Source organism: Chiloscyllium punctatum, chromosome 7 (assembly GCF_047496795.1).
Source record: "Chiloscyllium punctatum isolate Juve2018m chromosome 7, sChiPun1.3, whole genome shotgun sequence".
Lineage (NCBI taxonomy): Eukaryota > Metazoa > Chordata > Chondrichthyes > Orectolobiformes > Hemiscylliidae > Chiloscyllium > Chiloscyllium punctatum.
The window spans coordinates 57,378,701-57,401,327 of record NC_092745.1 but is presented as its reverse complement, the minus strand read 5'-3'; the positions used below and the strand labels follow the sequence as shown (position 1 = coordinate 57,401,327).

The 22,627-nt window shown below is 40.1% G+C and overlaps 1 protein-coding gene across 3 annotated transcripts in view; it reads left to right on the top strand.

The window, feature by feature from the left end:
- Window positions 1-22,627, top strand: part of hmcn1 (hemicentin 1) — a 597,300-nt gene that overhangs the window by 533,645 nt on the left and 41,028 nt on the right. For all 3 annotated transcript variants that reach the window (XM_072573640.1, XM_072573638.1, XM_072573641.1), the window contains 7 exons: window positions 4,704-4,874; window positions 10,165-10,335; window positions 12,741-12,911; window positions 16,111-16,281; window positions 19,401-19,550; window positions 20,110-20,247; window positions 22,053-22,174. In XM_072573640.1, the coding sequence (XP_072429741.1) occupies window positions 4,704-4,874; window positions 10,165-10,335; window positions 12,741-12,911; window positions 16,111-16,281; window positions 19,401-19,550; window positions 20,110-20,247; window positions 22,053-22,174 (1,094 nt within the window). The remainder of the gene's footprint in view (window positions 1-4,703; window positions 4,875-10,164; window positions 10,336-12,740; window positions 12,912-16,110; window positions 16,282-19,400; window positions 19,551-20,109; window positions 20,248-22,052; window positions 22,175-22,627) is intronic.

Genomic DNA, 22,627 nt, shown 5'->3' with positions numbered 1-22,627 from the left:
GCACTGTAACTGAACTTTCATGGCTCATCCTCACCTAAGCCTCCGCCTTCTGCTTGACAAGAGCTTCAACTTCTTTTGTAAACCACGGCTCCTTCACTCGACAACTTCCTCCCTACCTGACAAGTACATACTTATCAAGGATACGCAGTAGCTCTACCTTGAATAAGCTTCACATTTCAATTGTGCCTATCCCCTGCAGTTTCCTTCCCCATACTATGCATCCTAAATCCTGCCTAATCGCATCATAATTGCCTTTCCCCAGTTATAACTCTTGCCCTGCAGTGTACACTTATCCCCTTACATCGCTAAAGTAAACATAACCGAATTGTGGTCACTATCATCAAAGTGCTCACCTACCTCCAAATCTAACTCGTGGCCAGGTTCATTACCCAGTAACATTAGCAAATCCCTCCCTCATAGGATATTGGTACCCCTCTGGTTCAGATGAAGGCCATCCTGTTTGTAGAGGTCCCATCCACCCCAGAAAGAGCCCCAGTTATCCAGGAATCCAAAACCCTCCCTCCTGCACCATCCCTGTAGCCATATGTTCAATTCCTCTCTCTCCCTAATCCTTGCTTTGCTAATACATATTACAGGCAACAAACCAGAGATAACAACTCTGGTTTACCTCATCACCTTTCTTTTAATCCTTTTCCTCCATTATTTAGTTTAAAGCCCCATCTACCATCCTAGTTATACAAATTGCCAGAATATTGTTCCTAGCATGTTTAAAGTGAAGATTATTCAAACAGTACTACTCCTATATTTCCAAGTACTGGTGCCTGATCCCTACGAATCAAAGCCCATTTCTCCCGCACCAGTTTTTGAGCCATGCATTCATCTCTTTCATCAAATTTACTCTCCCCCAATTTGCTTATGCTTTAGGTGATAATCTGAAACGTATTAGCTTTGAGATTCTGTTTTTCAATGTATCGCTTAGCTGCTCCTAATACTAAACAGAATCCCTTTCAGAAACCTGTCCATGTTGTTGGTATCCACATGGACCATGACAGCTGGATCCTCACTTTCCCACTTCATGTTTCACTCTAGTAAAGAGCACATATCCTGAACTCTGGTATCAGATAGGCAATAAGCCTTCTGGATGTTCTCTGTTCGCTATAGAGAATCGTACTATTCTTCTGTCTATATTGACATGTACTGCCACAACATTTCTATTTACTGCCCCAGTTTGAAGGTCTTCCTGTACTGCATTGCTGTAGTCAGTTTGCTTATCCACGCGACAAGTCCCCACATTCGTTCTTGCAAGTTGCAAGAATCTGAAACCTGTTGGACAATTACAAGGACTAGGTATCCTCCACTTCTCCCTTCTCAATCCCCTTACCTGCCTCACCTACAGTAAGACCCTCCTGTCCCTAACTAGTGACCAAATTAGAAAATGCTATTTTAGGGCATGTGCTGCCTTCTAGAACAAACGTCCAGGTAATGTTATCCTATTCCCACCCTGATAGGTTGCAGTTTCTATGGTCTGGCTCTCAAATCATTGACTGAGCCAAAACTCCTTGACTAAGATGTGTTTGCCATGGATCTCACTGGCTTGTAAATACCACCCATATGCTGCAGCTGCAAAATAACACCTGCATTGCCATCTTTATCGTGTGGTAATGACTTTATTCTTCCTAGTTAACTAGCATTAATAAACCCACTGCTTCATGTAAACATACCAGCAATAAAACTTTATAAATAAATTATCTGCATTTTGGATGGTTCGTTTTAGATCAATTAACTTTGTACTTATGAGATTTTAAAATTGCTGGTTTAGATGGAAGATATTCAGGAACCAATCAATCATTGATCTTTGCTGTTATATCACATTTCAATTTTCTTTGAAATGCTCCGAACCAACAGACTTACTCTCTTAGCTCTTCAAACTATTCCCACTTCCTCTCCGTTAACTTCTGATCTCTGGGAAACAACTATGGGCTGAAGTGGATAGAAAATGATGGCCTTCTTTCGCCCTCTGGATTCAATTCTTATGTGAACCAAATTCACAACAACACACTTGAACCACATCTCAGTTAGGGATAGTTGCCTCTTCTTGCTCCTCTCCTTACTCCATTACAGACAAATATATTGCTGTTAAAGCAAGAAGCACTTTAATTACCTGATTAATCATCCCTTACCTACCATAAGAACAAGAGTACGCCACTCAGCCGCTCTGGTCTACTCTGTCATTTAATTAGATCATGGCTGATCAGACATTTCTCACATCCACTTTCTTGCTCTTTCCCCTTAACTCTTGATTCCCCTACTGATTAAGAATCTATTTATCTAAGCCTTAAATATACACAAGGACTTTGTTTCATAGCTCGTTGTGGCAAGAAGTTCCACTCTAAACCCTTGGAGAGAAGAAATTTCTCCACATCTTAGTCTTAAACTGGTGCCCCTTTATTCTGAGACTAACCGCTTTAGAAGATCACGCTGTGGAAAACCCAATCTACCCATTCAGCAGAAAGTTTGCATTATGCAAACAACGTCCACAATTCATCAATTGCGTTATAGCCAACTCGTGCTGATGAAATTTACATTATGGAAGATCTACCTGTACTTGTGCACGAAACACAGAAAGGTACACATTGGTGTAGATCATCAGGGGGGCCTAATTCTTTCATGGGGCAAAGCATCCTTTCAGTATTTACCCTGGCAACTCCTTAAGAATCCTATATATTTGGATGAAATTACCTCTCTCTTCTAAATTCCAGTGAGTAGAGTCCCAACCTGTTTTACCCTTGCTCTGAGACAATCCCTTCATGCAAAGAACATTCTAGTTAACCTTCTCTGCCTCCAATGAAATTATATCATTCCTTAAATAAGGGGACCAAAACTGCTCATACTACTCCAGATGCGATCTCACCAGCACCTTGTACAGTTGCAGTAAGACTTCCCTACCCCAACTTCACTTCCAACATTCCATTAGCCCTCCTGATGATCTACACCAATGTGTACCTTTCTGTGTTTCGTGCACAAGTACAGATAGTTCTTCCATAACGTGAGTTTTATCAGCATGAGTTGGCTATAACAGTTGTGGTCCCAGCACTGGTCATCAATCTGAGTAATCCAGATATTACTACCCTCTAGAACCTCCTTTTTAAATTCCTGCCTAATTTTCTATATTCTCTTTTCAGACTCTCATCCTTTTCACTTTTTATGTTGTTGGTACCAATGTATACGATGACCTCCTGCTAGTCCCTTTACCCTTTGAGAACATTCTGCACCCTCTCTGAGACATCCATGGTCCTGGCACCATTTTGATTTTTCGCTGCTGGCTGCAGGAATGTCTGTCTGTGCCCCTGACTAGATCTGTCCCGTAACATAATCAATCACATGGAACTCGGTGTACCCCTCATTACATTAGAGCCAGTCTGGATACCAGAAACTTGGCTGTTCATGTTACATTCCCCTGATAGTCCATCATGCCCTATATTTTCCAAAACAGCATACTTGTTTGAAATGGGGATAGCCACACAAGACTCCTGTGCTAACCACCTACCTCTCCTACCTTTCTTGGAGTTATCCCATCTATGTGACTGTATCTGCAGCTTTTCTCCCTTCCTGTAACTACCATCCACCACACCCCCTAGCTGTTGTAAATTCCTCATTGCCTCTGTCGCTCTAACCAATCCATTCGATCTGACAGAACTTGTAACCAATGATATTTTTTGCAGATATAATCCTCAGTAACCCTTAAACTCCCCCAAAACTCTCACATCTGACAAGAAGAGCATGTCACTCTACTAAAGGCCATTTTGCTCCTTCCAATCCACAGACCCAGAAAATAGCACCGTCTTATTGCTCTACAAAACATTGCTGTAAGATAACTTAATATTTATGGCTTATATTTTTAAAATTTAATCAAGAGATAGATCCCAATAAAAACATGTAATCAAGAAAGAATCCACTCTCCTCACTATTGAGATTTGCAGCAAGGCTATACTTAACACTATTTACTTATCTGCTTCTGTGTTGTGACCTCTCCCAAATAAGTTCCTCCAAGATCATTTTTGAATTTCACTGTTTAAGTTTTCCTAGACACACTCCGATATCCAGCATACATGAATTCAAACAGCAAAGGCAGTTCTCTCTCAATGCCAGTATACTACCTCCAATAACATGGACTCTTATGACTTAACCTTTTATGAGGTAACTTGTCAAATGTCATCTGGAAATCCAAATTTCAACACGCCTGCAGTTTTCCCTCTATCAACTCCAGTCAAAACATCCTTAAAATCTCTAATAAGTTAAAAACATGATTGCCCTTTCAGAAAACCTGCTTTATGGGTGACTGAAAGCAGAAAAAACATAATTGCATATTGTATATCTCTTTACATGGTATAGCATTTTTTGTAGTTTATGCGCATCATTTTCACAAGAGAGGAGTGAAACAAGTAAATTACTTTTCTGTTTGTCACAAGCCATTCAAGAAATATCCGAAGTCTCCCAACATCTGTGTTCCTCTAACTTCTAGGTATTTTCCTGCTACAATTCTATCCTTTTAACCAACCTAAACCTTCTTTTTACAACTGTGAAAATGTGTCCTTTTGTCTTACTTTCATTCAATGAAGTAATGTTTAGAGATTTGCCTATTTCAATCTTGTTTACTGTTTTAAGCTTTTTGATAAGTCTGCCTCTTCTTATGTTGCTATAAACTGAAATATTCCTATACCATTTTATTAATTTCCTGCCAGTTGTTGGTGGCTGGGGTTCCTGGTTGCCATGGGGACCATGCAGTGAAACCTGTGGTAAAGGGATTCAGACGAGACTGAGACTTTGCAACAATCCTCCTCCATCATTTGATGGGGCCAACTGTGAGGGGCAAGATGCACAGACACGTGTTTGTAAGAACAGGCTCTGTCCAGGTAAGCAATCAAAGATGGGCTGGAATTTCACCACAGAGGTGGGAAGTGGGAACTCGGTCTGTTTTGTGTCCAAGATTTGCCTCTGCTGGGAAACCGATAGAAGTTCAGATTTTCACAAGGGCGGACCTTTAATTGATACGAAAACGATGAAGTTAATCTTGGTGGAGGCAGATATGGGCATGGCTTTCAGGCACCTAAAGCAGCCATCTTTGAGGCTGTGTGTTGTCCTGAAGGAGGGAGTTGTGCCAACGCTTCCACTACACTATAGCGAATCTTGATCTCACAGTAAAGCTGGAAGTCTGTGTGGGACTGTGTTCAAATAATGACAGGAATCGATGAGTGGCAAAAATAGCCTCTTTTATTCAGCAATCACAGCACAAGTTCGAGGCAGCAATAGAATCCTGAAAACAGTTCTTTCAAGAGCCCCTGTATACACAGTTCTTGCATGTATTAAAATCTCAATCTATAATGTTACATTTTTTTAATCTATAGTACACGATGGTTTGAAGGGCTTCTGGCCTGGGCGACAGGCGTTGGGTTGAAACATGCTAAATGCTGTCTGCTTTTCTGATGGGAGAAAGTGAGGACTGCAGATGCTGAAGATCAGAGTCAAAAAGTGAGGCACTGGCAAATCACAACAGATCAGGCAACATCCGAAGAGCAGGAGACTAGATGTTTCAGTCATAAGCTCTTCTTCAGGAATGTGGTGGGGGGTGCCAATGGGGCTGAGATATAAATAGGAGGAGGTGGGGGCTGGGAGGAAAGTAGCTTGGACGGGGAAAGGTAGATGAAGATGGGGGTGATGGTGACCCTTCAGAACAGATAAGTGGGAAGGAAGATGGACAGTTCAAGAGAGCGGTGCTAAGTTGGAGGGTTGGGTGTGGAATAAGGTGGGGGGAGGGGAGATGGGGAAACTGGTGAAATTGATGTTGATCCAATGTGGATGGGGGGGTTCCCACGCACCAAACAACCCCACCGCTCTGTGGCCAACCACTTCAACACTGCCTCCCACTCTGCCAACTCATGCAAGTCCTGAATCTCCTCCACCACCAAATCCAAGCCACCTGATGCCTGGAGGAAGAACACCTCATCTTCTGCCTAGGGACCCTCCAACCACACAGGGTCAATGTCAATTTCACCAGTTTCTCCATCACCCCCCCTCCCCCGACCTTATCCCCGATCCACTTCTCCAACTCAGCACCGCTCTCTTGAACCATCCTACCCGTCCCATCTTCCTTACCATCTATCCGCTCCACCCTCCGCTCTGACCTATCATCAGCGCCCCTCCTTCATCTTCCAAGCTACCTTCATCCAGCCCCATCCCCCTCCTATTTATCTCTCAGCTCCCTTGCTCCCTCCACCCCCATAGTCCTGCTGAAGGGCTTATGCCCAACACATTGACTGTCCTGCTCCTCGGATACTGCCTGGCCTACTGTGCTTTTCTAGCACCACACTTTTTGATTTCTGATGGGATGTCTGTCCAGTATCCTTGTATAATTAGGAGGTATTAGCCCTTTCGTCTTTTAAATTAGTAAATGTTAGTAAAAAATACTAGGTTTATATGCTCTAAGTAAGTTAGAAATCATAATAAAAGAATAAAGGATTAAACTGATTACTGCAGCTGTGTGGTGAGATTTATTTACTATTTGTTGGTATGAGCTCCATTCATTCAGACAATTTCATGTAAATACTGTTATGTCAGTAGTTTCTTAAAGGGCATGATTTGGAGATGCCGGTGTTGGACTGGGGTGTACAAAGGTAAAAATCACACAACACCAGGTTATAGTCCAACAGGTTTAATTGGAAGCACTATATTTCGGAGTGCTGCTTCTTCATCCTTCACCACCTAATTTAAAAGATATTTTAAAAGATATTTATCAGGGACTTAATCTATTCAGATCCAGGAGATGGTTGGTAAGGGCTGATTAATATTATAATGTTTTGAGGAGACTTTATGGGGACGGTATTGTTCTGTATGCTGATAAGGTGTGAAATTCAGTAATGGGTTTGAAAAGGTTTTTAAATTTTGATAATACAGGTGAATGAAAAAAATGAAACCGTGTTATAGTAAATAATGGATTAGTAAAGAGTTATGAATGAATGAATGAACGGGAACCCAGTATTAATGAATATAGCGAGCTCGTGAGTGAGTTAATAAAGATAGTCTATAACACAATATAGGTAAAAACAATGACTGCAGATGCTGGAAACCAAAGTCTAGATTAGAGTGGTGCTAGAAAAGCACAGCAGTTCAGGCAGCATCCGAGGAGCAGTAAAATCGACGTTTCGGGCAAAAGTTCTTCATCAGGAATACAGGCAGAGTGCCTGAAGGTTGGAGAGATATCTCCACCCTTATCTCTCCACCCTTCAGGCACTCTGCCTTTATTCCTGATGAAGGGCTTTTGCCCGAAACGTCGGTTTTACTGCTACTCAGATGCTGCCTGAACTGCTGTGCTTTTCCAGCGCCACTGTAATCTGTAACACAATATCTCAAAACACAATATCTCACACCTAGCACTCATGAAAGAGAGGAGTGTGGTTCCAGGAGGCTGCCACCACACCATGCTGTAGGGATACATCTGTGTTCAGAGTCATCTCCCCGTACCTTCACATCCTTCTCCCTCACTTCCAGCTCCTCCCTCTAATGAGCTGTCCCTTTCCAAGATCTCATCATTCTCATGGGCCACATCTCTCCAGCTGGCCATTTACAGAGAATGCAGTAGACCATCACAATAACCAAGACCTCAGCAGGAAGGTTTTGCAGGTCCTCATGGAATGGTCCAGACACTAGATCAAGTATTCTCAAAATCTGATGTATCCAGTCTCATTGAAGGGGACTTATGTTACCTGGGTGATGAATTAATGTACAATGCCTGTAAGATCCTGCAGTGGCTAAAACTGGCAAGAATGCAGATGTCTGTGACCATCTACTTTAGGGTTACATCCTCATTCATATACAGGTCATTTCAAAACTTTATTGTGTCCTTCCTATTTGATGTAAAGTATGTAAAAATGGTTCAGTAGCTGCAGTATGTTGCACCAAGTGATGGCCAAATAAACGAAACGTAGATACATGTCATCTGTATGAGCTGACTGTTGGACTGGAGTCTATTACAGGCACTGGATTAGTGGTGCTGGAAGAGCACAGCAGTTCAGGTAGCATCCAACGAGCAGCGAAATCGACGTTTCGGGCAAAAGCCCTTCATCAGGAATAAAGGCAGTGAGCCTGAAGCGTGGAGAGATAAACTGGAGGAGGGTGGGGGTGGGGAGAAAGTAGCATAGAGTACAATGGGTGAGTGGGGGAGGAGATGAAGGTGATAGGTCAGGGAGGAGAGGGTGGAGTGGATAGGTGGAAAAGAAGATAGGCAGGTAGGACAAGTCTGGACATGTCAAGGAGAGTGTGCTGAGCTGGAAGTTTGAAACTAGGATGAGGTGGGGGAAGGGGAAATGAGGAAACTGTTGAAGTCCACATTGATGCCCTGGGGTTGAAGTGTTCCGAGGCGGAAGATGAGGCGTTCTTCCTCCAGGCGTCTGGTGGTGAGGGAGCGGCGGTGAAGGAGGCCCAGGACCTCCATGTCCTTGGCAGAGTGGGAGGGGGAGTTGAAATGTTGGGCCACGGGGCAGTTTGGTTGATTGGTGCGGGTGTCTCAGAGATGTTCCCTAAAGCGCTCTGCTAGGAGGCGCCCAGTCTCCCCAATGTAGAGGAGACCGCATCGGGAGCAACGGATACAATAAATGATATTAGTGGATGTGCAGGTGAAACTTTGATGGATGTGGAAGGCTCCTTTAGGGCCTTGGATAGAGGTGAGGGAGGTGATGTGGGCACAGGTTTTACAGTTCCTGCGATGGCAGGGGAAAGTGCCAGAATGGGAGGGTGGGTCGTAGGGGGGTGGGGGGGTGTGGACCTGACCAGGTAGTCACAGAGGCAACGGTTTTCGCGGAAGGCGGAAAGGGGTGGGGAGGGAAATATATCCCTGGTGGTGGGGTCTTTTTGGAGGTGGCGGAAATGTCGGCGGATGATTTGGTTTATGCGAAGGTTTGTAGGTTGGAAGGTGAGCACCAGGGGCGTTCTGTCCTTGTTACGGTTGGAGGGGTGGGGTCTGAGGGCGGAGGTGCGGGATGTGGACGAGATGCGTTGGAGGGCATCTTTAACCATGTGGGAAGGGAAATTGCGGTCTCTAAAGAAGGAGGCCATCTGGTGTGTTCTATGGTGCTACTCTCTCCCCACCCCCACCGTCCTCTAGTTTATCTCTCCACGCTTCAGGCTCACTGCCTTTATTCCTGATGAAGGGCTTTTGCCCAAAACGTCGATTTCGCTGCTCGTTGGATGCTGCCTGAACTGCTGTGCTCTTCCAGCACCACTAATCCAGTATTTGGTTTTCAGCATCTGCAGTCATTATTTTTACTCTGTTACAGGCAGTCAGACCACGTGTAGAGACCCTGCATTCAACTGCTCCACTGTAATGTCTAATTTGGAATTTCCTACCTTATTGTAATGTCAACCTTTAATGATGTCATATTTCTAAACTTACTTTTAAACTCTGTAAAGTGATGCAACTACTTTTATTCCTCTGTTGTATCCAAGATTTGTACCTTGGTATTGCCATAAGAGGCAGACATCGTAAAGGCTTTTCACTGTAATCCTAAAATGGAGTCCACATGACAACAAAGGATATTCTGTATTCTAAATACTTACCTGAGTGCTAGGAATAAAGATAGAAGTATTCTCACCTCTGGGGTGGCAGATATATGATTAGGTTCCACTTGAGACTTGACAGATACTGTGTGCAGTATGGAGTAAGTGCTGCATTGACGGAAGTGTCAGGTAAGTGTTAAAGAGTCAGAGAAGTGAATAAGAATGGGGAGTTTTCCTGGTTCCTTATCAAATTCTTCCCACTAACTACAATAAATTTGCTAAGTGTAAATTACCATAGCTATGTAGCAACAGTTAATGTGTCTACAAAAGTGATTTGTTGGTTTCGAAGCACTTTGGGCCATTATGGAGGCATGGAAAGTTTCTATAAATAGAAGCATTTGCTTTCTGAACTCCAATCTAAAGAGAATTGAAGTACATAACTTCTTGAAATTCATCAGAAAAGCAGTCATTGTTCACTATATGTAGCCCATGGCATTAACAAGTTTGAGAAATCTAAAAGGAATTCAGCTAATTTCTTGCTCTGTTTGATGAGTGAAGAGCCCCCTGCATGTGAGTATTTTGAGTATCATGAGTATTTTAAGCAAACAAACTACAAATCTAATTTTCTAATTATCTGGTGTTTCACCGTTTTAGTGGATGGAAAATGGACATCATGGGTCAGTTGGACAGCATGTAGTGTGTCCTGTGGAGGAGGCACTCGCCAAAGGGCCAGAACATGTTCAGATCCAGTGCCACAATATGGGGGACACTATTGTGAAGGCAGTGATGTACAAATTGACTTCTGTAACAGTGATCCATGTCCAAGTGAGTATAAAAAGTTGGTTACAAATCTTCATGAAATGCTAACCGGATGGTTTTTCAACTGTTCTGTGCAACCAAAACCAGAATTTCTGAAGTTATGTTACCACTATGTTATCGGGATGATGAAGGATATTTTGCAGCCGAAGCATTTTGCATGGGAGGAATAACAATCCAATTGGTTTATGTAAAAACTGTCCACATGGGTAGGAATTAGGTTCTGATGGATCAACTTGACTTACTGGTTTAAAATGTAAATTCAAAACTTCAGGTAATTACATAATTGTTATCTATGCAGATGAAAAAGAGCAGAGGGAAGGTTATATGAATGGATGATGGTATGTCGGGTGGTGGGGGTGCGCAGCGGTGCCTGTTAGAGCAGAAGTACACTTGGGGTCCCAACTCCCAATTTGAGAAGCTCTGTTTTAAATGGTGAAAAGTCCTCATAGCAGCACAGTGGCACACAGTTAGCACTCCAGCCTTGGTAAGTGTGTGGAATTTGCATGTTCTCCCATGTCTGCATGGGCTGCCACTAGGTGCTCTAGTTTACTCCCACAGGCTAAAGATATGCAGGTTAGGTCAATTGGCCATACTAATTTGTCCACACTTTCAAAGGACGTGTCAATTAAGTGGGTTAGCCATGGTAAATTAGGGATTTTGGGGATTGGGTGGGTGCCTGGGTTTGGATGAATGCCCCTTCAAGGGTTGGTGTAGGCTCAAGGGCCAAATGGCCTCACTCTGCACTGTAGGGATTCAATGATTCTATTTTTTTTTAGAAGGGCAATGCTGTGATCAAAACAGTGAAGGGGAGGGTCGGGACTAAATCAAAATAGAGTTGGACGGGGAAATAATGCACTCCACTCCCTGCGGCGCCCACCTCTCCCTGAACAACTCCGGGGTGTTGGTGGACACCGCGTGCTCCTTCTGCCGGGATTCCTGGTACATTTTTCTTTTAATGCTGTGTTTTTTTTTGTAGTGCTTATTTTTTCCCCAGCAGGTGTGTGCAGGTGTGAAACACAGTGAAAGACACAAAGTGCACAAATCTTTATTCAATTTCCACCACCAGGAAGATATGAAAAAACACCCGAGTGGCCAGTGACAAGCACTGCACTTCACATCAAAGGGCATTCAATGATTCTATACTGACATTCATTAATTGACCAAACTATTGCAGTGTGCACATTATTTGAATAAAATTAAATCATTCAATTGATTAATATATTATACAATAGAAATTAAATCAGAATCTTGTAGAAACATAAGGAAGGACTATGTGCACCCAAAAAGACAAATTAATATCTTGAAATATTAAGTAAGATGTTAAGACCATAGTCTTCTCCTGAAATGTGAACCTGTCTTTTGCCTGTTTGGATGCTGAATCTCATCTGTAAGACTGACTTGATATAGTGTTAATCTCCAATCTTGTGCTTCGTAGATAGTAATATTGTTCAATATTTAAACATAGCACACTTATAGCTAACTAAACTCTAGCTGCACCACAATATAAATGTAAGAATCTTTTGATATTATCGACTTGTGTCTGAACTCTTTGAATTTAGGAAAATGGGTTATGTTCCTCCAAAAGAGGCAGTATTTACACCAGACTGGGCAAATTTACAGTGGTGACTCAGTTTACTGTTTTTGAACTGTTAAGAAGAGTCCCTGGACCTGAAACGCTAACTCTGCTTTCAATCCAGACCAGACCTGCTGAGTTTTTCCAGCAATTTCTGATGTTGGACCTTATAAACAACGTTCCTTGATTTTAGCTCCAGTAGTAAAGCTACTTAACAGTTATTTTATCATTCATTTCCAAATGTACAAGATAAATATAAATGAAGGCCCAATTTCTTTTAAATCACCTCATGCAGAAAAGGGCTCATCACATCATTTATTTGTCTGTCAAATTAATCTGATGTTTTAATTTTCATTCTCCGACATGAGAAATGAATTCAAATTGTTAATAACTTGATACATGAAGAAATTCTTCCTGACCTTTGTCCACCTCTGGATTTTATGACTAGTTCACAGAAAGGATTTTAAGTAGTATATTCATGGGAGTGTTTTTTTAATGAATTGATGCAATAATTGGATAATATGCTAAGAAAATAAATTAAAGCACAAATAGGTTAGTGTTATGATTTTATTGATTGGTGGACCAAGCTTGAGAGACCAAATGACCTACTTTTGCATCTAACTAATATTTGCATATATAAAAGTGTACTTGCCTGACAGCTGTAAAGACCAAGTGAGTGGTTAGCTCATCTGGTAATGGATGAACTCCTTATACATATATGATGAAGAGCCAGTGATCTTGGATGCTCAACAAGGCATTTGTTTGCTCTATTTGCATATCTATTTGTATATCTCACAAGTTAAAACATAGCTAATAATGATAAAATTGATTTTTTTAGTCCATGGTAATTGGGGTCCATGGAGCAGTTGGGGAACCTGCAGCCGAACATGCAATGGAGGGCAAATGCGACGATATCGGACCTGTGACAATCCCCACCCAACAAGTGGAGGAAGGGCTTGTGCTGGAGCTGACACTCAGATTCACCGGTGCAGCATTGACATTTGCCCAGGTTAGTTGGTTGATTTTATATTTTGAAGCATTGAGAGACAACGTCATCAGGACTTTCAAGTAACCCTAATTAAACAGCAGACTGATCAGAAATGTAGTGATCAACATATGTCTTTGTTAGTTTGCTCACATGGACCAGGATTCCCAAACAGTAGGCTACATCTCCCAGTAAGATTAAGGGACAAGATTTTGGGGTTGTGACTTCCAAGGCGACAATGGCAGCTGTGGAACCTGGACTGAGTCTTGAAAGCTGCAATACTCCTTAAAAATGTTGGGTTGGCAGGGAGAGGTTGATATTTCTGTCAGAAGGCATGGCTTAACTGTCTGTCCTTTAACGTCCAATTGCACAGCATCCACAAAGGCAGATTTTCACTTTCTTTAGTGCAAATCACGTAAGTTTTAAGCCCAAAAACAACCAACCATTACTCTCCTTGCTCAATGACTCTCAGCCTAGCTCAGCAACAGTCCTTCCTTTTGAACAACGTTTTCCCCTTCCTGTCTCAGCAATAACTTTCTAATCCTTCAGTTTCTCTCCAACCATCTCAGTCTCCCAGTTTTCTCTATAAAGTCACAAAGCCTGAGGCATTTCAGTTGAGTCGTATTGGGAAAAAGTTTGAAAAACACTGGCAGAGACGTTCTCAGATACATTTTATAACTGTGAATAGGCAAAAAAACCATTCTAGCAGAACATCTCAAAATTTTCATGTCAAAGAAATCAACTAGGAGAGAGTGAGGACTACAGATGCTGGAGATCAGATTCGAGAGCGTGGTGCTGGAAAAGCGCAGCAGGTCAGACAGCATCTGAGGAGCAGAAGAATCGACATTTTGGTCATAACTTATGCCCAAAACATCAATTCTCCTGCTCCTCGGATGCTGCCTGACCTACTGTGCTTTTCCAGCACCACACTCTTAATTTCAAAGAAATCAGCCTTTCTGAAATTCTTCCCATGTGTAAAAACATTGTGTCACTTATACAGTTACAAGATGAAACATATCTATCAGTACAAATATACAGATCAGATTTAGGATGTTGTATAGAAATTAAATTAGATGCAGATCAGGATGTAGGATCGGAAATATGTTGAAGCAGCTAAGATATGGGAACCTTTTGACATATATTCAAAAGAATATTGTCTTTGGGAAAAGACTTATGTTTTTCACAAAGTGATGACCTTGTTTGTGCCTCAATACTCTTTCACTACCACCAGCAGAAATATACATAAGGGGTATCTCAAGATAATGATCACGCCATACTCTATCCTTGTCTGTCAAATATCTCTCAACCTGTAAAGGGGGAAACAATATGAGGAGCAGCCTGTGCTGTGCTGTTTAATGAGGTCACGTAAATCATGATAATATAACAGATCACATAAGTCTCACAATGAGAGAGAAGACATCAGTCTAGGATGGCAAATCAGGACAGGACTTGTATACTTAATGGTAGGGTCCTGGGGAGTGTTGAGAGTGTGTTGCTGGAAAAGCACAGCAGGTCAGGCAGCATCCGAGGAGTCTGATGAAGGGCTCCAGCAACATTTAAAAGGCATGAAGAGGAAGGATTTAGAGGGATGTGGGCTAAGTGCTGGCAAATGGATATCTGGCCAGCATGGATGAGTTGGACCGAAGGGTCTCTTTCCGTGCTGTATATCTCTATGACTGTATGACTCTATGACCTGAAGAGACGTTTTAGACTCCACATGAGAGAGCTGTGTTTGATAACCTACTACATTTAGATGTAAATAATAGTGTTGCAGAACATAGGCAAATGAAAAGCCTCAGGGATTATATATGAGCAGCCAACCACAGCTCATAGATATTGAGACAAGTAATTCAATCCAATAAGCAGTATTGCTTAAAGTACAAGATAAAGCAGTTGCCAACACAACTGGTTACTACTGCACTTTTTTTTTTACATACGACTACCCTTTCATTCATCCTTTCAGGGCAACCATCTGGAAAGACATTAGTTGAATCACCAGCTTCTCAAACAAATATAACTGTCATGCAGAGGTAGTGACTCTACTTCTGGGCCAGAAGATCCAGGTTCAAGTCCTATCTGTTCCAGAAGTGTATCTTAACATGATTTAAAAATATCTATGTCAGTCAAATACATCCACGATGAGGGAAAATCCCCCAGTAACACAATGAAAAGTGTAGCTATTATTACTATGCACTGGCAGCCCATCCCCCACTATGATGGAATCTTATCTTCCTCAGCACAGGATCTAACTGTACGTTTCACCTCTAAACTGTGCACTGTTCCCAATATACCAACAATGTTGTAGAGTATTCTTCTGTCGATACCATGCCATGGGTAATATATAGAGACTTAATTATACGTACATATTACTTGTTCTAGTGGTTTCATTTTTTTATTAAATGAAAAGAACAAAGAAGAAAAATACATTACCACATCTCCTTTACAGAGTCACTGGAACAAGGGTGAAACTTCACAGTCTGCGACTTATTTCTGCTCTTAAAAAGATTTGTTTAAAAACTTGCTATGAATATAATACTCGTTGAACCATCGATTACAGGTAGTTATGTTTCCATCTGAAGACTTCAAGAGAATTAAATATAGATAAGATATTGCAAACATTGCTGATTTCATTTTCCATTGAAAATAATTGGACATTCAAAATAGACTACCCATTTGCCCAAGTTGTGCTACCAAAAGTCAAATATCACTCCTGATGAAGGGCCTTTGCCTGAAAACGTTGACCCTCCTACTCCTCGGATGCTGCCTGACCTGCTGTGCTTTTCCAGCACCACACTCTCAACTCTGATCTTCAGCATCTGCAGTCCTCACTTTCTCCTATCACTTGAGAAGTCAGGATGAATCACAGTGCGCTGACAAGGGCACACCAAGTTTGTAGATTTTAAAAAGTGTACAAAAAAAGAAATAAAGCAACTAATAATTTGAAGTCCTCAGAAAGAATGAGTTAAATATTTCAACATATCTTGATTTTAATAAGCAAGGATGCAACGAGACTCTTAATAAAGAGCATTTGGAATTTACAAGGGACAAGAGAGGAATATTTGTAAAGGTATAATTCTGCATTTGGAAAAACAAAAACTTTACATCATACTTAATGAATTAATATGTTATTTAATATGCTATGGTAAAGCTCGAATGTTTTCTCTGAAATAAATAATGCCATTACTAATTTTTCTTATTTAATTGCTTATAAATTTATGTCCAGTGGATGGAAACTGGGGACCTTGGCAAGCCTGGAATGATTGTTCAGTATCTTGTGGAGGTGGTGAAAAGAGGCGACTTCGAATGTGTAACAACCCAGTACCTTCCAGTGGAGGCCGCTCCTGCCCAGGCGATGGCTCTCAGGTGTCCAGGTGTAAAGTCCAACCCTGTCCAGGTTTGACAGTTGTTTTTGCTGAATGCTTGAAGACCCTTCGACATTGAGTTTGGCACAATCTTCATAACTCAACAAGAACCAATTTAGAGCAAACCATCACCTGAAATAATATTTTGCAAGATGTTACCTTTATCCCGATACACCAATTCTTACATTATTATTTTTGTTGTTATTAGTACAGGCCTGATGATGCAAATGGCCTCCTTCTGATCTGCAATTTCAGATATAATTAATGAAAAATGATGAATTTAGGTTCATTCTGGTTGAGTAATGAAGATTAATTTAAATGTTGCATCAGTCAATATTGTACAAAAGCAATTATTTTCTCTGTGCTTTCCTTTCTATGTTCCATCTGCTGTCTTGAAGCCATTAATTCCTGATGAAGGGCTTTTGCCCGAAACGTCGATTTTCTTGCTCCTTGAATGCTGCCTGACCTGCTGTGCTTTTCCAGCACCACTCTAATCTAGACTCTAGTTCCTTGCTGCAGTCTAGTTTGCAACTCCAGCATTTTTGTAGAAATTCACTTGTGGGACATGAATATTCATGGCTGGCCAGCATTTTTATTACCCTTCCCTAGTTGCCCTTGAGAAGGTGGTGATGTGCCTTCTTGAACCACTGCAGTCCACATGCTGTGGGTTGACTCTCAATACTATTAGGGAGGGAATTCCATGACTTTGAACCAGTGACAATGATGGAATTGTGAATATAAGTCCAAGTCAGAATGGTGGGGTCTTGGAGGAGAAGCCTCAGTAGTGGTGTTCCCATGCATCTGCTGCCCTTCCAATTGGAAGTAGTGCCACCTGAGGATCTTTGGTGAATGCATCTTGTAGATAGTACATACTCCTGCTACTGAGTGTTGGTAGTGCAGAGAGTGGATGCTTGGGGATGTGCTGCCAATCAAGTGACTGCTTTGTCCTGGATGGTGTCAAGCTTCCTGAGTGTTCTTAGAACTGTACCTATCCAGGCAAGTGAGGAGATTCCCATCAAACCGCTGACTTGTGTCTTGTGGATGATGGACAGGCTTTGGGGAGTCAGGAGGTGAGTTACTTGCTGATGTATTTCTAGCTTCTGACCTGCTTTTGTAGTCAGTGTGTTTATGTGATGAGTCCACTTGAGTTTCTGGTTGCCCCAACAATGTTGTTAGTGGGAGATTCAGTGATGATAACACCATTGAATATCAAGAGGCAGTGATTAGATTGTCTCTTATTGGAATATATCATAACCTGGCATTTGTGTGGTGCAAATGTTACTTGCCATTTATCACCTCTACATTAAGAGACAGGGAGGGAGTGATTGTTGAACTGTTGCTGGAGCAGTACATCAGAAACACATGGGTGATATCATGGTGTGAGTTAGAATATGGATGCCAGAATTTTGGATGAATTCCAATTTTCAAAGGATGCAGTGTAAAAGATTAGCCTGGAGACCACTGGAATTGGCAAATTACTATTAGGTGACAAGGGTTTGTATGAGGGTTTGAACAGCAGGTGTGTTGTAGCAGGATCAGAGATTATCATTGCTGTCGTGCAAGTAGACATTTCTGGGTATATAAGGAATATGGGGTTGAAAGCTCAAATAGATGCCACAATTCTGAACCCAACATATAGAATTAAACTAAGTCTGGAACGTCCCTGCTGTTTGAAGCCCAGATGCATATTGGATAAAGTCACTGAATCAATCAGGCAAAACCAAAATTCTACTTCAAATCTTTTTACAATTAGTCACACAAATTTCATTGAGAACATTCTTTGTATACTAAAAGGCCTTTATAAGTTTGAAACTTTAATTTAAAAGATTGTTTTGGTCAAGGAAAATGATTATGCACTATATCTAACATTAAATACGTTTCAGCCAAGAAAGTACTTTACATCTTAAGTCTATGAAAGCATATGTCTCTCCTGGAGAACATTGTACTATTTTCTTGTTCTAAATTGGTTTGTTTGTGACTTCAAAAACTGGAATCCAAATTTGTCACTCGTAACAATGAATGGTCTTTTTGAGACATCATTATATGACCTAGCCTCTGGTCTCAAGAATATCACCTTTCACAATTCAAGTACTTGTGCAAAGATCTTTATGGAGCTCACATTACTTGATCCATTTTGAGTACTCAGTCTCTCAGTTCACAAATTCATCATGAATATCAGTACACCACAATCCTTATGCCAGTAAACGTGCATCATACTCTCAATGCTTATATTTATTGTACTTAATAAAACATATGTTCCTAAGTGGAATTTACAGGATTGATAAGGAAAGGATGATTCCTCTTATAGTAGGGACTAGAACTAGGGAAAACAGTGTTAAAATTAAAGGATCACCCATTTAAGATGGAACAAAGATGTTTTTCCTCTGAGGTTTGAGAGTTGTTAGAACTCTTGCACAGATAGTACTGGAGGCAAGATCTTTCAATATTTTAAAACAGGGATAATTATATTCTTCACCAACAAGGAAGTCAAATGTTATCAGGAGTAGGTCAGACTGAGGAATTGTGGCCACAATTTAATCAATCATGATCTTATTGAATGAGAAGCAGGGTCAAAGATCTGAATGGCTAAATCCTCTCAGTTTGTATGTTAGTACTTTTGATCTCCATAATTCATACATACTACCATTGAATCATAATGCCTCAAAGATACATAAGAGTGACATCAGAAAACATCATGGACCCAGAATAGTATAATGAGCTCCTATCAATTTATTGTAATTGTTCTAATTTGGCCCACTTAAATTCCATGGGTCCAATCACTTAAAGCCTTTCAGAAACATTTAATTACTGTCAACACAAATGATTAATATCATCCAGATTACCAGGGCCATGCTAAATGAATTTTTCACATCTCATCATAAGAAGACACCTTTTACTTCGATTCACATACACAATGCATCCCATTCTCCACAGAAACCTATTTTATTTCATTGGGTGCTGATGCCACTAACAGCTCAGGATGTCAAGTTACACTGGCAGTGAGAACTTGTATTGCCGCAGAAAAATGACTTTTGGACAGCACTTGTGGTTTTGTTCATTATCATAGCCCCAAATAGCAGTTTATAATCTATGCTCTAAATCCTTTTCAAAGTAGCATGAAATGAGTAGTATCTGTGTTTCTTTCCTTCAGGTGGTCCTCAGCACGCCAGAGGAAGTATTATAGGGAATATTAACAATGTGGAATTTGGTGTTGCTTTACTGAATGCGACAGTGTTTGCCAGTCCAGAAACTGGTGCTCATATTATACAAGCACAAATCTCAAATGTGCCAAGAAGCATTGGTAAGTGTCTACTGCCTGATTCATCAACTCAGTCTATTTTTAATCCACGTGCAAGTGTGGGCTATTTAGTGGGTTTCACTTGAGAATCTGTGATGGAATCTAACACAGCTGACATTCACTTCAACAAAAATGAAATTTCATCAAAAACAGACAAAAAGACACTTTTTTGAAATAAAGGAAAATAGAAAATTAAGATTTTCATCAGTAGCCATGAGATTAGCTCACCTTGTTTACATTTTCTTATCCTACTTCACGCAAGTAATTACGTCAATGTCCTCATGATCTCAGAGAAAAATTCAATTCTTTAAACATGGCAGCAAAAAACATAGCCTCTTTGTAACTCTCTGGTGAGTCATATTAACTGTATCTTTCATTGATTTGTAAACCAAAGGCTTGCAGTATGCCCACCAATATTGAATTATCTGGAGTCTTTTTTTAGTGAGCTCACTTTTTTTTGTCAAGTTATATACTGTATACATATTATAAAATTATTGACATGGTTGTTTATAACTTTCAAGCGTGTTCTCTTTGTGTTAAGCATTCCATTGTTTTTTTTAAGGTCCTGCCATGAGGAAGCTTATCTCAATCTTAAATCCTATTTATTGGACAACAGCAAAGGAAATTGGGGAAGCAGTTAATGGATATTCTCTTACAAAAGGCATATTCAAACGGGAAACGCAAGTTGAGTTTGCCACTGGTTAGTTGATAAATGTTATTTTAGATCTTTTTATAGCACATGACAATTGAAGAAGGAGGTTACTCATTTTGAACTTGCTTGTTCACAAACAGAGCTTTATTACAAATGGAGAATATTTTCTGTGAAATACTTGAAGAAACTATTTTACCACCGCCCTTCTCTGGTGTTTCCTCTCAAACATGCTGCATACTTGGTTAATGTATGATATTTGCCTGCCCCTTTGAGCATTGATATAATTAAATGTAAATGTATTGGCGTCACATTTTGAAATCAGTTTGAACAAAATATGTATCTTTGCTTTTGTATTACATGAATTTATTAATAATTAATATTCACATTCATTTAAAATAAAAATGAGTTGATGCCTTTAAGAAGGTTACCTTACTAAGACAGCTATTGTATTCTAAGCAGCTTGACTTACTTTGTTGTTTCAATGAAAACTTCTTCTTGGATCAAGTGGCATTGAGTTTGTTGCATTTGCTCGCTATCAAGTATGCATGTTATTTGTGCTGTTTAAAATTAAAAATTTAAACCTCATCAATCTTTCAATAATTTTCCCCTAACTGTTTTCATTGGAAACTGCAAACAGTCAGAAATAGTGAATTAATACAACTAAAAATTTAACGTTCAATGCAATTTTTTGTGCAAAAGTTAACACATTAAATTCTTGCCTCTACCAGCTTAAACAGACTAGTAAATCTATTTTGTTTGAAGAGGCCAATGGCTGAACTTAAAAATATTACAGCCAAAGGTTGATATGGACATATTAGTTTAAAAAATTAAATTCCAGGCATTTAATGTTGCATTTAAGATAAATCAAATTAACTTTAAGACTAATATTCATAATTATCTTACATTGTCCAATAAACATTTAACAATGAGCACTTAATTACTTTCACACAAAAGCTAGGTTCTGATTTACAGTCCAAACTGTGCTTGTTCTGAGCATTCATTTCAAGAAGGCAGATCAGTTGAATCTTATAGCCTTGAAAGGACATGTTTCGATATTTCTGTAACAGCAGTTTACTTAGACTGAAATTCCACTGGGTATGTCTCAGTGAAGGTGGCAAAATCCCAAGAGAAATGCTGAAAACAGCATGGAACTGGGAGAACACCACAGCAGAGTTTCAGGTCCATAGCGTTTCATTATCCTTTATTTCTATCCTTTCAAAGTTGCGCATTCTCTGATCTGCCCAAGTGTTGTCTCTTGTGGGTCTAAATATATATATATGTGTATAGTGGAGCATAAAGGATCACTTATAAAGTCAAGTTTTGTTCCCATTAATATGAATCTATCACACTTTGCTAATAGGGCAGATTAAAGATTTATCCATCATTGTTGTAATGTTTCTGAGAAGCTATTGCAAAAGCTATGGACTCTCAGACTTCAGACAAGATGAATAATCTAATAAATTATAAGTGCAAATAGGACCTAGCTAGGTTTGGAGGGTCCTCCCAGTCTTAAGACCCTCCGGGTTGGAAGTCATTGTCCTGGGAAATGTGAACCTCTTAAGGTAAGATCAATTGGTTATTAAGTTTTGATAATCACTAGAGTGGCTGTTAACTTAGATTTTAAAATGTAGCTGTTGTACTGAATTAATTATAATAACATTAAAAATGACAATAGACAATACTTTCTATGAAAATTTGAGCAAAATCTCCTTGCCAAAGGTATCCAGAATATTTTACATATTTATGTCCTGTAATCTCTTAGCACTGAATTCAATGCCACACAGTGGAACATTGATAACAGCATGGGCTGCATGAGTGAGAATTCTTTTTGGTTTGGTCGCTGTGGTTTCTAGGAGAGATACTACGAATGACGCACATTGCTAGAGGCCTGGACTCAGATGGGGCACTATTACTGGACATTGTGGTGAATGGATATGTGCTGCAACTACCCTCATCTGTAAACCTTAATGTTAAGGTACTATAGGAAATGTACTCTGATTCACAATAACCAAGAAATAATGCATATTTAGGGTGAGCTGCATGCAAATTTACACCCAAATTTAAGATACTCTTAAAGATATTGAAGTCTATCGTGCATGTATACTTTATGCTGCATGTCCCAATTTTATGAAGTCAAAAGTCTGAATGGAATCAAAACTTAATTTTACACTGTTCAGATAGTAAGTGCTAATTGAGATCCCAGAAATAGCATGCTATCTGTGAATAATGGATTCTGCATGTTCAGTTCCTATAAGATCTGAATGCATGCATATCACCTCTGCTGTTTTAAATACAGCTGTAATCTCTGGTGATCTATATATCTATTACATACAAAAAAGTCAATTACATACTATTCCTCCCCTAACCTCATATTATCACTTCCTAATATTTAAATATTCTAACATTAACTTTGATTTTTTTTCTGGAA